This window comes from Hyposmocoma kahamanoa, unplaced genomic scaffold (genome assembly GCF_003589595.1).
Source record: "Hyposmocoma kahamanoa isolate Upper Pololo Valley unplaced genomic scaffold, ASM358959v1 114, whole genome shotgun sequence".
In the NCBI taxonomy this organism is placed as follows: Eukaryota; Metazoa; Arthropoda; class Insecta; order Lepidoptera; family Cosmopterigidae; genus Hyposmocoma; species Hyposmocoma kahamanoa.
The window spans coordinates 3,115,630-3,138,334 of NW_020653383.1; the positions used below are offsets into that span (position 1 = coordinate 3,115,630).

General features: G+C 39.6%; 1 protein-coding gene across 1 annotated transcript in view; it reads left to right on the plus strand.

Moving 5' to 3' along the window:
• LOC113239639 (visual system homeobox 2-like) overlaps nt 1-22,705 on the plus strand; it is a 152,626-nt gene that overhangs the window by 22,985 nt on the left and 106,936 nt on the right. Inside the window, exon 2 of the mRNA XM_026476701.1 lies at nt 22,240-22,296. Coding sequence (XP_026332486.1) covers nt 22,240-22,296 — 57 coding nt within the window. The remainder of the gene's footprint in view (nt 1-22,239; nt 22,297-22,705) is intronic.

A 22,705-nucleotide genomic window follows, 5' to 3' on the forward strand; every position in this document is an offset into this window, starting at 1 on the left:
ATATATTTTACGAATTTTCGTAAGTCCGAAGACAACAGTTGTTCGTTTTGAAGTACACAATAGCGTTTGTAGTTTCAACGTCGATTTCGTAAAAGTATATTTTCGTTTATAAAAGTAATTATTAAAATATTAGTTAATTATTTTAATAGTTCCCGTCACTAACTCTGGGCGTTGGGTGTTAATAGCAGGCAGTTAGAGCTCTTTGTAGCACGTGTGAAGTGAGCACTCTGCTCCACTACTCTGCACGACTCCGCTTTGCAACTCTACGCACCGTTCCGTTCGACATTATACATATTATATTGTGCGTGCGTCTATATTTTTGTTACAGTGCAACTGTTTTCTAAATGTATCGATTCTTGAGTCCTTAATAAGAAACTACGAAAATGTGGACAGTTTTTAACCGATTTCAAAAAAGGAGGGATTTGTCAATTCCACTGCATTTTTTATGTGTTTGTTACGCGATTTCTTCGATGTTTGTAAACCAATTTCGATGAATGCTCCCATTCAAATTTTAACCAAATATCCCACCTCTGAGGGTGAGAAATTAGGGGGCGAATCCGGTTTATAGAATTTCACCCATTTTCCGTTTACCGATTTCAATAAAAGTTGGTACATAAGTAGATGTAATTCCAATGAAAATTATATGTAATGATAATCTAGAGCTGATGATGAAATGGCGGACAGATCAGAGGAACTATTAAACAGCATACCTACAGTAGCTAGCTACCTTGTATTTAGGTTCATATGATTCGTTTTGACGTTCGTTTGACTTCCATTTGCGTTTCTGTTGTCATAGAGGAAGTCGTAGTAACGAACACAGCGAAGGGAATAAGCAAACTTTTAATGTTGGAAATTTTACAATTAACAAAAATAAAATTTTTAGAATAACTCATTCCGCGGTTCGCTTTAGGCTAAATAATTACCCATAACTGAATCAACTAGTAATTACAATAGTTTTGACGTAACTACATAAGTATATATAGGATTTCGTCTTACGTGGAAATAGCCATTTGAGCGGTAGTGCAGAACGGCACGGCGATGGTGCGGCAGCGGAGGGAGCTCATTAAACGAGATCAGCAGCTACGGTTAATAAGAAAATAGCGATTGTCGCATGGAATTAAGCGATTCCCGGCAAGTCCAGGACACACTGAACGCAGCTAATAGATATAATCGGTTTACATTAGAACTTAAAGTTATGGGAAGAATAAAATTGTATTTCGTACCCTTGATATAATAATGTCCCATGTGATCGTACGTCGAAACTGCTTTTATCACACGAAAGTCATAAAAATGATGCGAACCACATGAACACGTTCTATACGTATACGTGAAATTTTATAACTTTCCTATTTAAACATAAAAATATATCGACTAATTTCGTTCCTAGAAATTTTGAGCCTTTCTCCAGATAAACAAAGTTTGTAAAAAAATTCTACCAACTTCAAAAACCATAAACAGTCACTACACTGAAAAACGAAAAATAACAAAAAATAAGACAATAAAAATTCAAATTCAAATTACGTGTGTCGTGTTCATTGAAATGAACACAACACACGTAATACTAATAATAAATACGTAATATTTATTTTTGTCTTATTTCGTTTTGTACTCAGTGTTATAATTTGATTTTGAATCAATCTATTTAAATTTTTTTTATGGTTTATTTATACAATTACCTATAATTATAATAAAATGTTATTATTGGTAAGTGCTACCTACTGATTACAGTTTGAGGTTTTATTTTACCAATAAAATAATATTTATACTTATTTTTGGAGTCGGTATGGTGCAAGCCAAGGAAAGAAATTTATTTTAAAGTCGGTTAAAAAGTGGTCATTTTGCAGATGTGGCCTTATTACACAAAGAGTATGACTTCTGCCGTTCTCATGTTTTATTGAAACTGAAATAGTCTTCTTATAAAATGTAAAAAGAAATTCCACATTTTATAAACTTTTGTAAAAATGTTTCCTTTGAATGATTACCCTAGCTGAGAATGTATTTAATTAAACTTACAGGTACTGGTTTTTTTGTGAAATATACGAGTGATCATGGTCTCGGTATGTCACTAGCATAACTTGAACAGCGGTGTGGTTTGGAGAACTAATTAACAATGTGCGGAAGCGCCCGCAGCAGCGGCGGCTGCGCCAGCCAAATTGGAACACCCTTTATGTGATGCTATTTGTACTACCGCCACCACCGCCACCGCAGCGCAGCCATCTACCACCGCTACCTAAAGCGGGCGAAGTAAAGAAATCTCTTCAATTGAGTTTTGTGTACAAAGAGCGCCCCTAATGAGTTAATTCAGTATTTGTGAATGCCTGAGAAATAATTAAAAACGATTTTTAAGATTAAGGTAACAAAATGAAATAAAAATCTGCCACTTAATAACTATTGAAGACAGATTGATTTAACTGTCTCCGGGGTCGAACGGTTTCTGGTCTGCCACGCACAGGTTCCAAGTTCGATTCCTGGACCGAGAGAAATATTTGTATGGCCTACATTTTATTTCTCTTGCGAGTTTGTGTATAATTTGAGGTTGTCTATGTGTATGTCCAGGGCACCCACAATACAAGGTTCCCCTATTGCAGGACTATGAGTGTGTGCGTGATTATTTAAGAATATAGAGAAGGAACAAAAATGTAGAATAGTTTTGCTGTTGCGACAATGCACAACGTATATGTACACGTTGTTACAAAACAAACGTATAGCGACTCCCACATGATGATGCGATGCGGAGTCGCCCTAAGCATCAGTATAATATAGCGACACGATAATATAGCTGTGTAGAATGCTGTATGCGACTCCGTACAAGTCGTATGTAGAGTCGCGGTGAAGCCGCCTTTCGCCAGTCTCATAGACTGCTTTGGCCTTTATTGATTTATTTTCTTACCAAATACATTTGTTTATTATTGCATTTTCCTATTCCACAAAGGAAGTACGTAAGACAAATGCCAACCTCGCCAGCGCCGGTGCATAAACGGCAATTAACTAATTCCTACGTAGCACAATGTAATTAAGTAATTAAGACCCCATTCCCACCTTCAACCCCACGTCGCCCCCGGCGCCTTGTCATCGCTGCCTCTCGGCAGATTTACGGTGACAATCAGTGCCAAAGATTATAAAAAACCAGGCTGATATATCTTTACAACGTTAGCATGATCGATTACTTTTGGTAATTATCTTCTTTTGTACGTCTACTGGCATAGAAGAAAAATATTTAAGCGACCAAGTTATTTAATAATGAGTATAAAAAAGGATGTAAGCAATGGCTCCAATCTGTACAAAAATCGATTTACCAATTAAAACTCCTAGAAGCACAAAATTTTAAATTTTAGGTTAAATGTATTAAAAAATATAACTTTACACGGACAGCTTTATTACTAGTTATTACTTAAGATAGGTTATTACTTGATGTACACTCCGCATATTGACTTGGAACAGCAAACGAACAGGTAGCTACAGTAATGCAGAATCTTTAACCTTTTTGTCTACAACACTCAATTGTTTTTTCTGTTTGTTTTTTAACTGTTGTGTTTCTTATATTTTGTGGAGAAATAAATGTCTTTTTATTTTTATAACGATGATGTATTGATATTTTAAGTACCTACATAAATGTTTGTCCGTAATTTAAGCTGCACAGTTTTTTATACTAAGTACTGGAGGCTGAAAAAGCTTACATACCTTGTTTCTCCTACTCTGTGACTCGTGGCATCCCCGAGTTATGCGGCAAATTAACTTTAATTGTGTCTGCCTGACCCAGTGCCACTATGCTGCCGGCAACCAACCCGGTCAATAGATCACCTGATGGAACCTATGATTTTATCTGTGGCTTAAATATAAGACGCTTTAATTATAAATGAAACTCTACTATTATATAGGAAAAACGTAATTTTCCATTGACGATTGTCTACATTTTGTGAAAAACTTAGTTTAAAGCAATGCATGAGTTCAAATTATCATGGTGGTCAAACATCGTGGCATTCAATAAAAACTTAAAAATTACAATTATTAAATCTACGTCTCCAGTCAACTGCTGGTAGCTGTAAAGGTACCTGGCTGATTGAAGAAATAGATTTCTCACAGATGGCGCTACGGCTCAAAAGTTGTTAAAAACCAAAAAAAAAGATCTGCAACAAGTACATACGAAAATTCGTAAGGTACGCTAGTTCGTTGCGTGGCTTAATTAAGCCACCTTGCCAGACGTGGCAGACACTATGCCAAATGGCATAGTGTCTGCCACGGTTTGCTGAAAGAAGTTGATTTAAATACAGCCGGATCGAAGGATTTCTTTCTCAGTGTATTGTATTTTCTTTTTACATTCAAACAGTAACAATACGCCCAAGTAATAATAGACATTACAGCGACAAAACTGAGGCGTGTCCGAAATTTATAATTTAGCAACATTACTATTAACGAATTCATTATCACAATAGCAACATTGCAGGCATATTTAACCCTATGAGCGCTTTCACGCACCCGGTGTGTTGTGTTGTGACGTATCTCGGCCGATACGACCCGCCCGCTCCTCGTCTATTATTACCACATAATGCCTTTACAAGGATCACTATAGATTGTCACCTTATTGTGACACTTCCTTTTAAAACTCTCCCATTCTTCCCTTTGTAGCATTTTCGTTGAGTAAACGAATTAATCGCGGAGAGCAAATGTTTGTTTTCGACACCTCGCTTTTGGTCCGTGAATAAAGCGTCAAATGTGGAACGAATGTGTGCACTACTTTTTTGTATTAGATGGTGTACATTGAATGGAATTCTGTGTCATTGTATTGTTTTGTTAATTTTTTATATTTAATTTATTTTTTTAACCTTTACTATAGCTGTGTGGAGGTCTTTACTCTTCATAATTTGTAGTTGGTACATTTTTTACAAGAATCTGCAGCTAGCGCCAAATTACAAATTTGATGTGGGCGTTGGTTTTCAAATGTAGCATCACACATCATATGTGTCGCACGTCGTGGACTAAGATAGCCTGATGATGTGTCATCTGCCTATCTCAGTCCACTGCTGGACATAGGCCTGTCCCAATGTGCGTCGTTTCGCCCGGTCCGCAGCTTATCCCATCCACCTGCTGCCAGCACTTTTTCGCCAATTGCCACTCCATTCGGCCGTAGGCGTCCTACACTACGCAAAATGTAACGCTATTGATTATTTTCTATTTTATTTTTATTAATTTAATCTCATACTTTGTTTATTATACATATTAACAAAAAAGTTTTAAAAAAACAATAAAAGCTTAAATACTGGAGACTAAAACTAGAATAAAATTGGGTACTCGCGGCAAAGTGCCCAAGATTATGAGATCTTTTGTACTATTCCCTCGTTATATAACTTTTGTTATGAACTTATGACGCTCCGTGAAGGAGAACAATATTTAGTAATATTATTTATTGAGAAAAATATTAATTTTTAATGAATTGTTAATTTATTATTTTAGTGTCTTATTAATTTTATTATTTTCTTTGTTTAACGATCTCAATACAATTTCTCATACTTTAACTTGTTGTGCAATTTACACTTGAGAAACACATTCTAATCTAATTATGCACAATTGACTACACAATTATCTCGTACAAGTTCTCTATCTTACAAGCAATAATTAGTTTTATTTTCTAAAAAAGAAATATGAAGCTATGACAATATTTGATCACCATTTCTCACTGCGTTGCTTTCTTTTTCGCGAAGTCCCATTGAGGGCTCGTCATTCTCAAGTAGATAATTATACAAGCTCGTGACGGTTTTGCCCACAGTTGTTTATACAGGCTACTGCCCATTGTGAAACTGCTTCACCACGTGTGAAACTTACTTATTAATATTGGTGATTTGCTGAAATTCGAGTGTGGGGTATATTGTGTTGGGTGTTCTGGACCCAAGAGTTTAACCTAAATAACTTGATAATTCATATTTTGTTTTCTTCAACTAATATATAGCATTATACACAGTTGTATTATCGTGTCGCAAAGACGCTTTGGTCGCTTCGCGTCGCATCACCGTGAGAGTAGCTATATGTTTCTTATAACCCAACAGTAAAGGAATTGTACATTTTTGTTCCTTCTCTATATTCTTATAATATCACGCGTCTGTGCATGAGACGCACACTCTCATAGTCCTGCAATAGGGGAACTTTGTATTGTCGGTGCCCTGGACACACATATAGACAACCACAAATTACACCCAAACTCACGAGTACAAATATTTTTCCCGGCCTGGAAATCGATCCAGGGACCTCTGAGTGGTTGGCAGTCCAGAATTCGGCCACAGAGGCCCATTACTTCATCTACGGCGGTCAATGTATCTAAATGAAATTCGTTGAATCGGCTCTCATATACTGACAATAGCTTACTGCCAAATATTCGTAGGCAAATTAAGCACAACTTCTTTTTCGCTCTTATTCCAAGAACATAAACCTTATTTTGACCGGCTTAATAATGCGATTCCGCGTTGGTAAGTGTGGTGATTCCCTTAAATGACAATAAAATTCCAATTACCCTCTACTGGTTAGTAGCACATTTGTGATGGATTAGCGGCGTGCTGCAGGGTCATAGCAGACGGCGCGGCGACGTCACGACAACTGCGGCGCGGCGCGTACGACTCCCCACGCTCTAATTGGAATACCTCTTAGCTTTAGGCGGATTATAAGAGTTATAACCACCGAGATGTATAGACCTCTCGATATGAAACTGTAATCAAGGAAATATGTATTACAAATGCGAGAATTGTTATGTTTGCTACTGAGCCGACGTGGTGTCTGAGGTATACAGATAATAGGTACTTATTAGAATATACCGCCTTTAATCTCTTGTACATAAACTTGTGAGAAGTGATATAAGCCTAGGCGTTATAATGAAATAGATAAATAAAAAATTCACCTTCCTCCACGGTGACCCATTTTTGTAATAAAGATTACATTTTTCTCAACACTCGTTGTGCCATAAAAGTATATTATTGTTGGTGCTGATGGAACCTTCAAACTAGACAGAGGGCTATTAAAACTGGTCTTAAATGCACCAAAGCAGTTTACCCTTGGCATTCTTGCAGGATTACAAGTTAGCGCGTTTCAATTTGCTGGAGTATTTTATTGCCCCTTCTTGTCTGCGTTAAGCCGCCAGCGCCCGCCGCGGCGATACGCGGATTACGTCGTTATTGTTCGGCAGTTATTACAAATCACCCTTCCTAGTTTACAAGAGTAAGTGTTCAACATAACGATGTAACTCTATGGTTTAAAAGTAGAATATACAATTCGAAATGCAATTTGTATACGCCATTGTCTGTTAACGTTACACATTTCCTTCTGTCAAGAAACAGTTAACACTTTCTAAGCGTATTCTTCTGAATAAGTATAACGGCGATAATTTATCTAACAGCCGGTGTAAATAAAAACACAAAGAAATAAAGACTTCCTCAATTACTCGAGTAAATAAACAGAACTGCCGATGCGTAGCCGGCGCGGGCGCAGTGGGGCTGCGTCGCGGACGGACGGTGTGTGCGGGGTACGATTGTCATTGTGACAGCTGTCAAGTGGAACCGGAAGCTCGCAAAATGTTATCGTTAGTAATTGCGGGAAAAGTGTGCTTTCTGACTATGTTGTAAAGACGCCATGGCAACGGGAACAATAACGTTAATTTGAATCTTTTACAATAGTTAAGTACATTAACCGCTTTCATATTTTAAAATGCAGCAAGGAGTTTAGATATTATTTTATAAAAGAAACGTAATGTTCTAAGGTACTTAAGTAGATACATTAATAACAGACGACTTCTTTACATATTTTTTAATCAACTTAAAAAAGGAGGAGGTTCTCAATTCGACCGAAGTATTCCACCTCTAAAGGTGGCAAACTAGGGGATAAATCCGGTATTGTGCACTTTCCGGTAACTGATATGTAAATAATTCCAATAACCTTTGAGGTCGGTTTTTTAGTAATCTGTTCTGTGATTATCTGTAACCGTGTTATTATTGTCCGTCACTCGATAAAATAAAAAAAAATTGTATTAAGTTGTGATGAATTGTATTTTTTAGGTTTGCGGATTCAATTATCATGTTTCACCATGTCTCTTAACACGTTACGACAACATCGACGGTTTAAAACTCAATTATTCGCTTCGACATTAGAGCAATAGTCCGCCTGCGGTGTCGAATGTCGTGAGGCTAAAATTAGGGCAAAAAACTGTACTACAATAGGGCTCCGGTTGCTTCCACGTAAACACGAACGCCTTGTGAGAAACCAGTGGAGTTATGAGCCCAAGTTTAAACACCGACCAACGGGTCTTTGCGATTTAAAGCTCTAAGCGCGTTTACGCACTGCATCCTATTCATATTCGTTCCGAAACCGATACTATACAAATTTAGAAAACTTGGACCCACTTCGGATGTCGTCGACCGATTCGAATCCGAGAAAATAGGAATATCGCTTGTACACCTAGAGACAAAATGATCCCTGTAACATTTCGGACCGTCATTTCTCGGATTCGGAACTGGGGGTCTACTCTCGATCTCCGTCCGACATCCGTCCGAAACAATTACTGTCAAATAAGTAATATTCGACAAAATTAAAAGACATGTATCCAGTATGAAGCTTCATTCGCATTACGCGTCTTTTCATTTGGTCAAGTATTGCTTACTTGGCAGTAATTGTTTCGGACGGACGTCAGACGGAGATCGAGAGTAGACCCCCTGATACGAATCGGACGTATGCTCTAAGTGGTACTGCAATTGTTGTAGGTAGCTGTGTAGATTACCACCAAGCGGACTTGTTTCGTCCAGTTACTAATATAATTGAAATACCCAACATACCGCTTTGATTTAAACTTTCACGATTTTTACACATTATTTGATTTTTAATTCGGGACTTAATTTTTTACGTGATTAAGTCCCGAATTAAAAATCGAATAATACCCAACATACTATACAACAGTACACAATATAAACAATACACAGACACAGTCAATTGACTGATGTAAGCTTAGTTCATAATCGTGGTACTGTGTATCACTATATAATCGCAGTATTGACTGCGTTATTGTATAAAGGGTACGAAATGTTACGCTATGGTAATGAAACATTATCTTTACCATGAATTAGCAGTGACAGTTGTCGCTAAAAGCGACCGCGAATGACATATTTGTATACAAAACAAGTGACTTATTTTTTGACCTTTTGGGGCATGGCAACAATTTGTCATATAATTTTTTATATCCTATTCAAACTCAAACTTGATCAAATTTGCAATTATCATTAGGATATACTAAGAGCGTTTACATGATCATAGGAATAATGTTATCTGGATCTCAATCACTGCACATATTATATAGTACATTTTGATGTACACAAGGCTTTAAGACGCTATTTGACGTCCAATGACAAAATAATATAAAATTGACTAGCAGTAGATCTTCTCGTGAAAGAATTCGTCCAGAAAAGTACTGTCGCCTTATCCATTTCTGCCGCCAAACGGCAATATGAACATTAATGTATTACGGTTTTGAAGGGTAAAGGTGCTGGTAAAATTACAGGCACATTGGACTTATCAACTTATGTCTCATGGTGACGGGCGCATTAGAAGTACTTACGTCTGAAATCTTTGCGATTTAAAGCTCTGAGTGGCACTGCAACTGCTATGGACAGGCGTGTCGCTTACCATCAAGCGCACAACTTGTTCTCCCCATTACATGGTATCATAAAAAAACTAAATCATATCTTCACTTCTCTTAAATTTAAACGGAAGCAGCATTATAAAAGATTAGTCAACTTACTTTGTTTTGGATAGTTTTTGGTTACTTTAACGACTGGGAATATAAAGTTGGTAATATGTGTCTCAATTTTTTTTAAACGTGATGATGTTTTATTGTCTTTGTTCGTGTGTGATTGTTCCTTTCGTAACAAATTCAGAAGGTAATGAGATCTCCACAGAATCACTAATAATCTTCAAAGACTTGTGTCCAGCTGCGGGCGTATTGTCTTTTTTGCTCTCGGCCGAACAAAGCCCTGTTAAGAGGATTACACACTTGTCCCATTGTGCTCTCGATCAGTCAAGCGGTGCTTCTTACGCGATTACGAGGCTCGAGTGACAACACTCCTTTATATTAGACATAAGTGATTTTTAGCCAATTTTCATTAAACGGATTTCTTAAGGGTACAGTCAACTTAAAAAAAATATTGATGTCAACAGAAATTTTATTAACTGCATTATAGAAAATTAAAAATAAGCGTAAGAACCGGAAGAATAAAAATTGTAATAAACAATTTGTAGTTCTATAAAAATCCCATAGATGATATTCGATGATGAATCACGGTATTAAAATTTTCATTCAAATGACAACTATTCTGACCGAATTAAAAAAGGTGAACTTGTAAGATAAATAACGCTTCTCTTTAAACGCTTTTTTTTTCGTATTTTATTAATGTGATTGTTTTTCTTCTCATCACACGTTTATACGATCAGCAAAGTTGACGCCATACCGCATTAAGGTTTCTTTTTTGGTAAAAACCACGGCTGTTAGTAGGTACCGGTTACTCGCTGCTTGCTTGTCCTTGTCAACTACTTAATTATAATAAATATAATACTTTTAAGTAGTAGATCACAATTTTTCTTATTTAGAAACAAAGATTTCCATAATTACAGCTTTTTTTACAAAAAAATAACCGATCTCAAAAGTTTGCTTAGACACTTTTTTTTTGTTATGTCTTCTGTCAAGTTGTATTGAAATCGGTTAACGGAAAGTGGGTGAAATCCAATAAACCGGATTCATCCCCTAATTTGCCTCCCTTAGAGGTGAAATATTTTCTACTAAGATACCTGCTTTCCTTGAATTAGTTCATAAATGTCCGAATACCCGTGTATATGTTATACACATACAGTCGAATTGAGAACCTCCTCCTTTTAAAAGCAAATTATTGTAACTATTTTATGCAATAGACTTCCATTGTACGTAGGTATTGTGCAAAAGTTTAAATAAATAAGTGCTGTTTTGGAACTAGTAAGCTTCAACTTTGCTGACAGTACATTTCTGATATTGTGTAATTTCTTTATTAAACTCTGTAAGTAAACTTTGTACGGTTTTGTTCACTGATCGTTAACGCCCGATATGCGTGCATACAGTCCCATACACACCTACTTAAAATATTTCATAACACTTCAAACAAATTTCGTTTTAGTTATTAACAACAAATCATATATTCACTACAACGTATATTAAAGTTGAAACGAAGGTAGGTACATTTGTACAATCATCGTATAATATTGACAGCAATATATCAAATTAATTGAAAAAGCGTTTTATCTAACGCCTCCATCTACTCACAGAGGAAAGTTAATCGTTTTTTTATGCTCTCGTTATATATACTTCGTTTAGGTTTACGTTTTTTTTACCATTAGGCTCAGCTCACACTGGCGCAAAGTCGAAGCGTCGCGACGCGTCATGTTTTTCGCCTATAGCATATTCATCTCTGTTTTCCCATTATTAAGGTCCACATTTGTGGTATGCAAATATGGAGTCGCGTATCGTCGCTTGGTTGCAGTCGAGCGACTTCGCGCGTCGACTCGCGTCGCCGCGCGTTCCTTGAGCGCACTGCGGCGTCAGACGTCGACAACATGATCCGGATGTGATCCGGGCGCACTAATGCGATAGTCGACGCGCGTCGCCAGGCGTTGTAGTCGAAAAAACAGGACGCGACGCGACGCTTCGACTCTGAGTCAGTGTGAGTTGAGCCTTAGACAGAAAAAAATTTGGGTGTTTTATCAGGCGCTATTTCATTGAATAATTTTGTAAGCATAGCAATTTAATAAGTATATCATCATCTAACAAGTATTTAAGTACATCATTCCGCCATACGACGCCCACTGCTGGGCATAGGCCTCCCCCAACGATCTCCACGACGATCGGTCCTGCGTTGCCCGCATCCATCGGCTTCCCGCGACCTCCACCAGATCGTCGTTCCACCTGGTTTGGGGCCTACCCACTGAGCATTGTCCGGTGTGCGGTCGCCATTGAAGAACCTTTCCGCACCAACGGCCATCGGTTCTCCTAGCTATGTGCCCCGCCCACTGCCACTTCAGCTGAGCAATTCGTCGAGCTATGTCGGTTACCTTACTTCTCCTACGGATTTCCTCACGATTCTATCACGTAGAGAAATACCGAGCATCGGTCTCTCCATCGCCCGCTGAGTGACCTTGAGCCTTCTTATGAGGCCCATAGTGAGGGACCACGTTTCTGATTTAATTACATCATCATCTAATAAGCATTCATCATCATTTAATAAATAGATCAACATCAGCTTTTCGTATAATAAAATCAATTTTTCACTATGTACATATATATCCTATGAATGAGTTTCAATGTAAGAAAACCATACAAGAACCATAAAAGGTTTAAACTACAATGACACTGAAAATTTAGTATCTGTTGTTATGTAATATTAAAAATAATAAAAAAAATATTCAACAAAATATGTTGAGTGATGATTATGTTATAATCACCAATTTAGATACCCAAGATACAAGTAAGCACGTTACTTAGTTTAGGTATCACCTAGATTAATTTGCACTATAAACCTTAATCAAAGTTATGTAAACAAACAATAATTTCGCTGTTTGCGATAGTCTGGCGCGTATATGTAAATGAAAGGTTATTTAATAAGATGCATGTATTTAGGTTAAATTTTTATACAGAATAAATTTATCTTTATCTATCTATATCTCTAAGAATAAACTCCGAGAAACTCTGAGGTGCGAGGCCGGATTTGAACCCAACGCCTCTGCTTGAGAGGTGGTAGGTCAAGCCATTAGGCTACCACGGCTTATTATTATAATAAGTATCGTGTAAACAAAGTTCTGCAAACATATTCGATGCACTGAAAAAACGAGGCAGTCCCAACAACATCCTAAAAATATTATTATACTGCACACGTAGGATTTCCAGCGGCCGTTTGGTGTAGTCAACTCATAGGCTCCCAGTGTAGAAACTTTGACAGTAAGCTTTAATAGGTTTTATTTAAACTTTAAATGTTAAATTTGTACCTTTACCGAATGTATTTTTGGTGAAATTACAGCCACATGAGACTTGTCAACTTACGTCTTAGGGTGGCGGGCGCAGTGGCAATGCCTCTCAAATCTTTGCAACTTAAAGCTCTCAAGGCCAAGTGCCACTCAAGGCACTGCAACTGTTAAGGACAGGCGTGTAGCTTACCATCAGGCGCATGACTTGTTCGTCCCGTCACTTGACATTATAAAAAATATATATATATTTCAGTAGCAGTAGAGCTCCCTGTGAAATAGTTCGTCCAGGGAATTACTGACACCTTACTATTCTGTCGCCAAGCACTGCGTTTCGGTTTTAAAGGGCAAGGGTGCTAGTGAAATTACAGGCACATGGAACTCATAAATTTTTGTCTCTGGAGGAGGGACGTAAGGGCAGTGTCCCTCCGGTCTTTGTGATTTAAAGCTCTGAGTGGCACTGTTACGGACAGGCGTTTCACTTACGTACGCACGACTTGTTCGTCCCATCACTTAGTATGATAAAAAAAGGTTCCAAACCTTATACGGATTTTATTATAAAAATAAAATACATTTTAGTGTAGTTGATAATATTAATTACGAAAAAATGTATCACGCTTATTGCTCGGTTTCAAAGTATTTTACGAATTTTTGCTTTAAACAAGAAAAGAACTTTTTACGTTTAAAATGTTATATTTTCTAGTCATTTTAAAAATTATGTTTAAGCGGGCATTTTAAAAATAGGCGGGATAGTTTTATGTTTATAATTCACGAAAGTTGCCGAGGATTGGTGAAACAGAAGAGTCTTATTTCATCATTATAATGCCAAACGACACACATCTTTACAAAGTCATCAGAAACTAGTAGGTTGTGATGTGTTTCTAATCCACTTTATTAACCCGACATAGCCCCGTCAGATTTTCACTTGTTTCTTTACAAAATTGTTTGAATGCACATGTCTTTGATAACGAGGAAACCTTCAAATGACACTAATACTAGTATTTTATTACTAAAGACATGACTTTTTATGAAAGGGCAATTCTTAAATTTAAAAACGTATAATTGATTAAAGTTAGTTACTTTTTTTAATGTTTGTCATTCATACTTTAATACCTCTGTGTTTGCTACCGCACCGACTCGGTAATAGCTGTATTTTTTAAATTCGAATTTCTAGTGGACTGTGCTGCGCATGCAAATAAATACGTACGTACCTAATTCAAATATAAGTTTTCCTTTCTCGAACACATATAAAAGGCATTACCCTATTTTCAGATTCCCCCGTTTTCCCCGCGTAAGCACACGACATGAAGACGATGTAAAGCACGCGAGCGTGTTAGTCTGGGAGCACGTTGGGGTTAGGCCGGGAGCCGGAACGTGCCATGCATCACAATGTGGCGTTACCTCGTGAGCCTGAATTGTGACTCTGTAATCATTTCCTGCTAATTAACGAGTGATCATTGTACAATATTTACTGTAAATTAATATCTAGGTCTTTTTGTACGTATTTAAGAGTATTTTGCATTTGAACAGAATATTGTTATTTCCTCTCAAATTTAAGATAGTTTAAGATAATTGTCAGATTAATCAATTTTAAAAGGTGTATTTAGGTCTGTATTTGTCTCCGTTCTTTTGTTTAGTTTTTAAGGACTACTTTGCACCTGCTATTTTTCAACTTTACGTATTACTTTATCTATAAATGTCAAGAGTTTGAACGTTTTGGCATACGCTGTAACTTTTTATAAATAAATAAAATTCTTAGACAATATATTTATAGCTGAAAATACATTGAGATCGATATGATACATACACACTAAAACATATGCTTCCACGCCTTTCTCCTGATGTGATTGGCAACGGCAAAACTTAGTGAAAATGATAATACTCCAAAATAGACACTACGCGTAATATACCTACAATATTTTAATAATAATTATTATCAGATATTTTCTTCGTAATATTTTTCATTACACGTTCTAGATGATGTAATGTTAATTGAATTTACTATTTTTCCTATTATAGTTTTATACACATCACTATTGAATGAAAAGAGTTATCAAAACGCTAAGGATGAGAACAGACGGGTTCCTTTAAACAGTTTTGAATTCTTTGTGAAAAAAGCAATACTCCAAATTGCGAGTCATGCGGAATTGTGGAAGACGCGTAATGAGAGTTGCTGTTGATATTTGTTGAATAAGCTCTCCAATAGCGCCAAGGACACGTAAACTATAGTTTAGGTGACGATGAACCAGTCATATACACTGTATAAATGTTCTTAAATAAACAAATAATTAAAAAAAACGATAGCCTACCTTACTACCATAAACGATAACCTACACAATAGGTATATAAAGATTTATTAAATAAACATACTATTTAAAAGAATGAAGTTGAAAAGACATAGATGTAAAAAAGGCGTTGGTTTTCCAAGAATTTATATTTCTTTATACAGCCGTGAACTAACTTAGTTAATGAAGAGACGGCTCTACAGGAGATCATTAGATGATTTCAGTTGTGACTCCCCGCTCGTCGTCGTTAACATCTCCTCTTTCAGTGGTGAATTAAGTCTTATTTGGCCACTGTTAACGCCGCTGCATCGGCACGGGGCCATTCAATTAATGAAATAAATTTTGGCAAATGAAATGACGTCACCGTTTTAACGAAGAGCGCGGTATAAATTCATGACAATTTAATGTAAATCTATTTGTGATTTAGTATTTGATTAAGGTTTAATCTTTTTCCTTCTGTTTCTTAATAATTGTGTTTGTTCGAACTTTGTACCAATAATGATAATAATAATAACAAACTAGTGGAGTGTAAAAATATACAAAAAGTAGATGAATATCATGGTAATGAAAACATCATCAGTACCCGAGTATCTTTACTCGTAACAATTGATTAAACATTAACTTGTAATCGTTATCAACCCATTATTTGACTACCGGGTACATAGCTCTTGAACGGCTCATTCGCTACCAGCAAGGCAGTCCGCCGCGGAGGCAGGAGACTGCTAACACACTATTCTGCGTATGGTCCATGTATGGAGCCTTTTTTTTTTTTTTTTTTTTTTTTTCTTAACCCGGAGAAATGCGTTACGCATACCACCGCGCCCGGGGAGGTGCGGGGTTATGTGGGACTCTTTTCCAGAAAGGAAGCCTACCCACCAAAACTCCGGGGTGTTCCAACCAGCCGCTTAGTGGTGGTTATGGTACCGGTTACCCATTACCCACGACCCCCAAAGAGCGGACGTTCGCGGCCTTTGTTTGGCGCGCGAACCCTCTCAAGTGGCCCTTGCCACTGGTGCACCTGGGGGCGGCTTCCTGGAACACGTGGAAGTCGCCCTACCCTCTTGGGACTGAATGTTACGGGCGACGAGTAATCCCCGACTCGTCACTCGAGTCCCATTACGGTGGGAAAAGGCGCATTTCCGCGCGGCGCCTCCGCCCTGTCCTCTTCCGCCGGCGGGGATCAGCGAGGACGTCATCCTCTCTAATCCGCTCCGCCGTCTCCTTCCGTGTTATTACAACCTCACAGAAGGAGCTCACCGCCTCCCACGACCTCTCGCTTCCGACCATAGACTTGACTACTACCGGTAATGAGAGATCGTGTCCCACCACGGCGACCATTGCCGCCCGTTCCTCTGCCCACTCTGGGCATTCCGCCAACGTGTGCTGCGCCGTATCTTCGGCGCAGCCACACTGATGGCAGATAGGGGTCGGCTCTCTCCCAGCGATCTTGTACAGGTATCTCCCGAAGCATCCATGCCCCGAGAGCACCTGTACAAGTCGATAGGTGAGCGGCCCCTTCCGCTCCTCCACCCATTCCTTAAGTATTGGCCGCACTGCCTCTACTGTACGGACGCCAGCAGTCGGGTCCTCCAGCCGTGTTTGCCATTTTTGGAATAGCTCCCGCCTCGCGTTCAGTCTCCACCTGTGAACGTCTTCGGGGTACAGGTCTGCCCCTTCCCTCCTGGCGTCAGCCCTATGGGTGTATACGGCCTTTAAGACCTCCGCCTCTAGGTCCCATGGGGGGGTACCCGCGAGGACGCACGCTGCCTCGTAGGACACGGTGCGATACGCCCTCGCCACTCTGATCGCCATGACCCTTTGCGGCCTCCGCAACAGCGTCCTGGTCTGGGCATTCAGAGCTTCAGCCCATATAGGAGCCCCATAGAGAGCCATGGACCTGACCACCCCTGCAAAGAGGCGACGGCACCCTTCTCCCGGGCCTTTCAGGTTCGGCAGTAGTCGACCAAGCACTGACGCCGTCCCAGTCAGTTTTGGCGCTAGCGCAGAGAAATGCTGTCGAAACCTCCATCGACTGTCCAGTGTGAGACCAAGATATTTCATTTTGGAGCCGACTTGGATGGAGGTCCCGCTTACCACTAGGTGGGCGCCTACCGGTGGGCCATTCCGAGGTCCATGGAAACACAGGACCTCCGATTTGTTAAGGGCTACCTCTAGCCCTAGCCGGCGGATTCTCCCCACTACTTCTGCCACCCCCGCCGTGGCCAGGATGGACGCCTCCCTATAGTATTCGCCGCGAGCTGTCACCAACGTGTCGTCTGCGTAACAGACGACGCCAACTCCAGGCATGAGACTCCCACGCAGCACCCAGTCGTATCCGAAGTTCCACAGGAGCGGTCCCAGGACCGACCCCTGTGGAACACCGCACGACACTTCCCATCGCCCCCAGACGTCTCTACCGGGGAAAATCACCTGACGCCCGGATAGGTAGGTTGCGATCACCCTCTGCAGATAAGGTGGCACCCCGTAATATCGCAGCGCTTCCCTTATGCATTCCCATGGCAAGGAGTTAAACGCATTAGTGATGTCTAAAGACACCGCTAATACCACCCCGCCACGAGATACAACCTCTTCTGAAAGGGCCCTCACCCGTGCAATAGCATCGATGGTGGACCTGTCCCGACGGAAGCCGAACTGAACATCCGCCAAGTTCGGACCTATTTCCTCCAGGTGGTGGATGAGGCGGGTTGCAATAACGCGCTCAAAGAGCTTACCCGCCTCATCAAGCAACACGATTGGGCGGTATGCCGATGCAGAATCTGCAGGTCGCCCCTCCTTTTTTAGGAGGACCAGCTTTCCCACTTTCCACCGGCTTGGGAAAAGCCCTTGTCTTAGGCACGCGGTGAGGAGTGCCCGGAAGCGGGAATCCAGGCCGTTTTTTAAGGCGAGGACCCATGCGCGTCCGGGGATTCCATCAGGGCCGGGTGCCGTTTTCTTTGCTTGAAGCCGCAACACGGCTGCACCCAGTTCACCCTCTGATACTTCCGGAATATCCCCATCGGCATAGGGCCCGTCTGTGTGTCCGGGGGCGTCATTACAGGAGAGACATAGTGGGGCCTCCTTGGGAACAAAGTGCTCACCACCCTGTTCAGAGCCTCGGGTGACATTGAGGACGTCAGTGGCGGGGTCCAAGGGCGGAGCTTGCTCATTACCAATCCATGTATGGAGCCTACACTACTACAGGATGACTTGCACGCTGCGACTACGTCCATAATCCTGCATTAAGCGTCAGACGGCAAGGCAGACTGCAATGCAGGATAACGAATGCCCCCTTTAAGGTTGGTTTCACAGCTGTGCGTACAGTCCGTGCGTATCCGTACGCACTGTCCGCCTGCGGGCCATCCACATGCGTAGAATCCGCAGTGCTCTGAATCGAGTATTTAATTTAGTGTGGATATTCACGGATGACAGTTGCCTACAATGACCGCTCAGGTGGCTTGTGCGGTGTTCACGCGGAGCACGTTCGCGTCACTGATAGGAACTTCGCACGTTTCTCAAACGTTGTGAACCTTCTTTTATATACAATTATACATACTTAATGAGTGAGAGATATTGCCAGTACACATTCACAAATATGTAAATTGGAAATTAACCATAGAGTACGAACTTGTCGCTACTGGAATTTGAATTGTTGACCTCCCAGTTGAGAAGCAGCCGGTCTCCCACTAGTCATTGAAGGTTTTTTCGAATTATTTAACTCTTATAAATTAATCGTCGTTAGACAGACAGAGAAACTTAAATAGTAACACGTCATCGTATCTTGCTTATTACGTTATGCTGCTTGTGACCACTGGCACTAAACTTAAGTATGTCTTAAACCGCACACAATAATAACGCACACACTCAACATAGCTCCGCACATTCCCTAGGGAAACCCTGTGTCGCGGGTGCTATGGACACACACATAGATAACCACAAATTACACCCAAAGTCACGAGAGAAATAAATGTAGGCCATACAAATATTTCTCCCGGCCCGGGAATTGAAACTGGGACCTCTGCGTGGCAGTCCGGCATGGTAACCGTTCGGCCACGGGGGCAGTAAAAACCAGTGCTTGCAATGTAAAAGTCACTCTTAATACATTGCCTTACGAGTGTCTTATCAATTTAATAATTGATTTGAGACTTACTTATTATTTAGTGCAAGTACTATTTTAATTACTATATTTTACTATTTTAATCTATTTTTTTGTGATAATACTCCACTGGTTTGTTATTATTATTAATTCAAAGATCGATTAAATATGAAAAAGAAAATCCTTCGATCCTTCAACCTCACTGGACAAGAACCAGCGACTGTTGCCTCACGCTATAACGGGACGAACAAGTCGTGCGCCTGGTGGTAAGGTACACGCCTGTCCATAACAGTTGCAGTGCCACTCAGAGCTTTAAATCGCAAAGATCTGAGGGGCACTGCCACCCTGAGACTTAAGTTGACAAGTTCCATGAGCCTGTAATTTCACCAGCACCCTTACGTTTCAAAACCAGAACACAGTAAAGCCGATAACTTGGCGGCTGAAATAGGTAAGGTACTTCCCTAGACGAACTCTTTCACAAGGAGCTCTACTGTTCTTTTTTTCATATACGTAACAGACAGATGACTCCACCCCACCTGATGTTAAATGGAAAGTGGATTCCAATGTGAAAGAACCTAGTGCAGTGTTGATAGAATAAATGCCCTAGCCACCTCCACGCTGCATGCCTACAAGATACCTTTTCACGCCTCGTTTGAAGGACCCCATGTCGTAAGAAGTACAAATGTACAATAAAAAACAATTCATTCGTTCATTCATTCATGTTTGTGACATATTTATAAAATGCATGAATCTTAGATAGATTTTATGTAATTCTTTATTTTTTTTAATTAGATAAGAGCAACAAATAACACTGAAATAAAGGTACCCAAGCAATGCAATACAATACCGGAGCTTTGTTTCAAATAATAATCAAACAACTACGACATTCTCAAATTAAAATACCAACTGTCAAGTATGAAATAAGCTGTTTAATTGATTAGCAAAACTAAGCGGAATTAGAAAAACAAGAAATGTATTGTACGACTACTTATTGTTGGAATCACATCGAATGTCAACGGCTGAATCGTTCAATGTGAAATCTGTTCATGGCGAATTTGCTATTGGTTTTTTTTTTGTTTAGCCTCTCAAATTACGGGATCCTTGATGAAGGGTGTGCCTATTATAGATTTTTTTATTTAACTTAGATCTATTCTATCATCATTGTAAATTCTAAGAAAAGAACCGTTGAAAGCGTACTTGCAAGAAGCATGATCCTCAGTAGCAAGGAACAGGCGGAAAAGGATTCTTTTTTTATAAAATCAAGTGACCGGACGAACAAGTCGTACGTCTGGTAGTAAGCGACCATCCTATTCATAACAGTTGCGGTGCCACGCAGAGCTTTTAATTCCAAATATCTTAGGGTCACTGTCACTGCGCCTGTCGCCCTGAGACAAGTTGACAAGTCCCACGTGGCTGTAATTTCATCAGCACCCTTACTCTTCAAAACCAGAACACAGTATTACTGACATTACTGCTTGGCGGTTGAAATAGGTAAGGTACTTTCTTGAACGAACACTTATGAACACATTCTTTAACAACTCTCCTGCTACTACATTTCTACAGGTTATTCTAAATATGTACGATTGGAATACTACAATACCGTTAATTGGGTTTTGCGCTTGAGCGATTAAAGTGGGAATAGCACCGTCTGCTTATCAGGGTGCCCGACAGGAGATGCCACGCACGACGTACCATTAATTCCTGTCCCGCACTCCTGACGCATCCTGGGCAACAAGAGGCGAGTATCTTACGCCGATAGAAAATCACCACGATGACAAGCATTATAGTGTATACCATCGATACGATAAGAAGAAGTTGATGCTTCAGTTAACTGCTAAATATCAACTGGCCACTTTAGATTCAAGGCTTATAGGTTATTCGGAATTGGTAGAGGCGAGGCTGCACAGCCTTGAACACCGCCGTAAAGTTGCCTGCTTATTGGTTTTCTACAGGATATATTACAGAGAGTGTGCGATGGAATAGCATAATTTAGTTCCGCCTTCCCCTTTCCATATGTTGTGGATATTTCCAGGATTCGCACGAAGCGACGACTTCCACATTTATATGGCGAGCGGGTATGGGGTGGAATTCTCTGCCTGCGGACTTATTTCCCGATCGCTATAACTTAGGCCTTGTCAAGGAGAGAGTGAATAGGCATTATTTAGGTGTGCATATTATATCGTCAACTTCATCGTCCCTTTCCATCAGGTCACATGCGCACTTAATTCTTTATAGAAAATAAAAACAAATAACATAAAATTTGATTCAAAGGCGTTATTAGTCTCATCGGATCCCTTTCACGAAACTTTTGGGCTGTTGAGGATTATAAGAAATTCGATATGTATATGTCTAGGTGTCTACTCAACTGTGGGACAAGAACGGGTTATTTCGTCTAAGACAGATGTTATAAATCAGTGTTGTGCAATTTCAATTAAAATTATAGTCGTATGTTTAATTAAAGATAACAAAACTGTACGTTATTGTAGTGAAAAGTATGAAATTATGTTTTATTGTTATTATCGTTCCAATAAAGATTTTAATTGAATGTGTTTCTTACAAATATTAATACAAAGATCGAACACTTAGAAAACATTCCTTCGATCCGGATAGATGGCGCTACGGCTAAAAAAATTCGAGAAACAAGCACATAGAAAAATTCACGAAGTCCGCTGGTTCGTTCCGTGACTTAGTTGGCACGGTTTGCTAGAAGACATCAGTTCGAATACGGCCAGATCGAAGGAATTCAATCCAAGTGTTCGATATTTGTATTAATAACTATAACAAACTAGTGGAGTAATTTCACAAAAAAATATTGAATATCAATTCAATACAAATTGAATGTGTTTTGTCTTACAGGTTTCCCGCAAATCAAAGGTTCTCCATACAGCCCTTCAAACCAGTCGCATCTCACAGGTTAGTTGTTTTCTTTTATGTTGGATCCTAAATACAAAAAAAAGTTAACAGTAATTTAAGTACCTAGACTTGAAATTGGGTATGATAACATAACAAAATTGAATATGTGTAATAATGTTTAGCAGTTGGTACTCCTATAAAGCCTACCTATATAGCTATCACTCCACAATTGTTCCTTACTTAAGGGTCCCAGAGCAATCAGATTGCTAGAATCTCTATATACCTCTATAGCTTTGTTGTCTGTATAAGTAGGTAGTAACTGATATATAAAATAATCAGTTAATATTGCAACATCTGACCTGCCAACCTCTCTGGCTGAAATTAATCGCAAACAATACATTTGCCGGTGATTTAGGAAAGTGGCTGCCCCCGTCCCCAGCGTGCACCCTTCGCAACGCGTCGCCCCGCG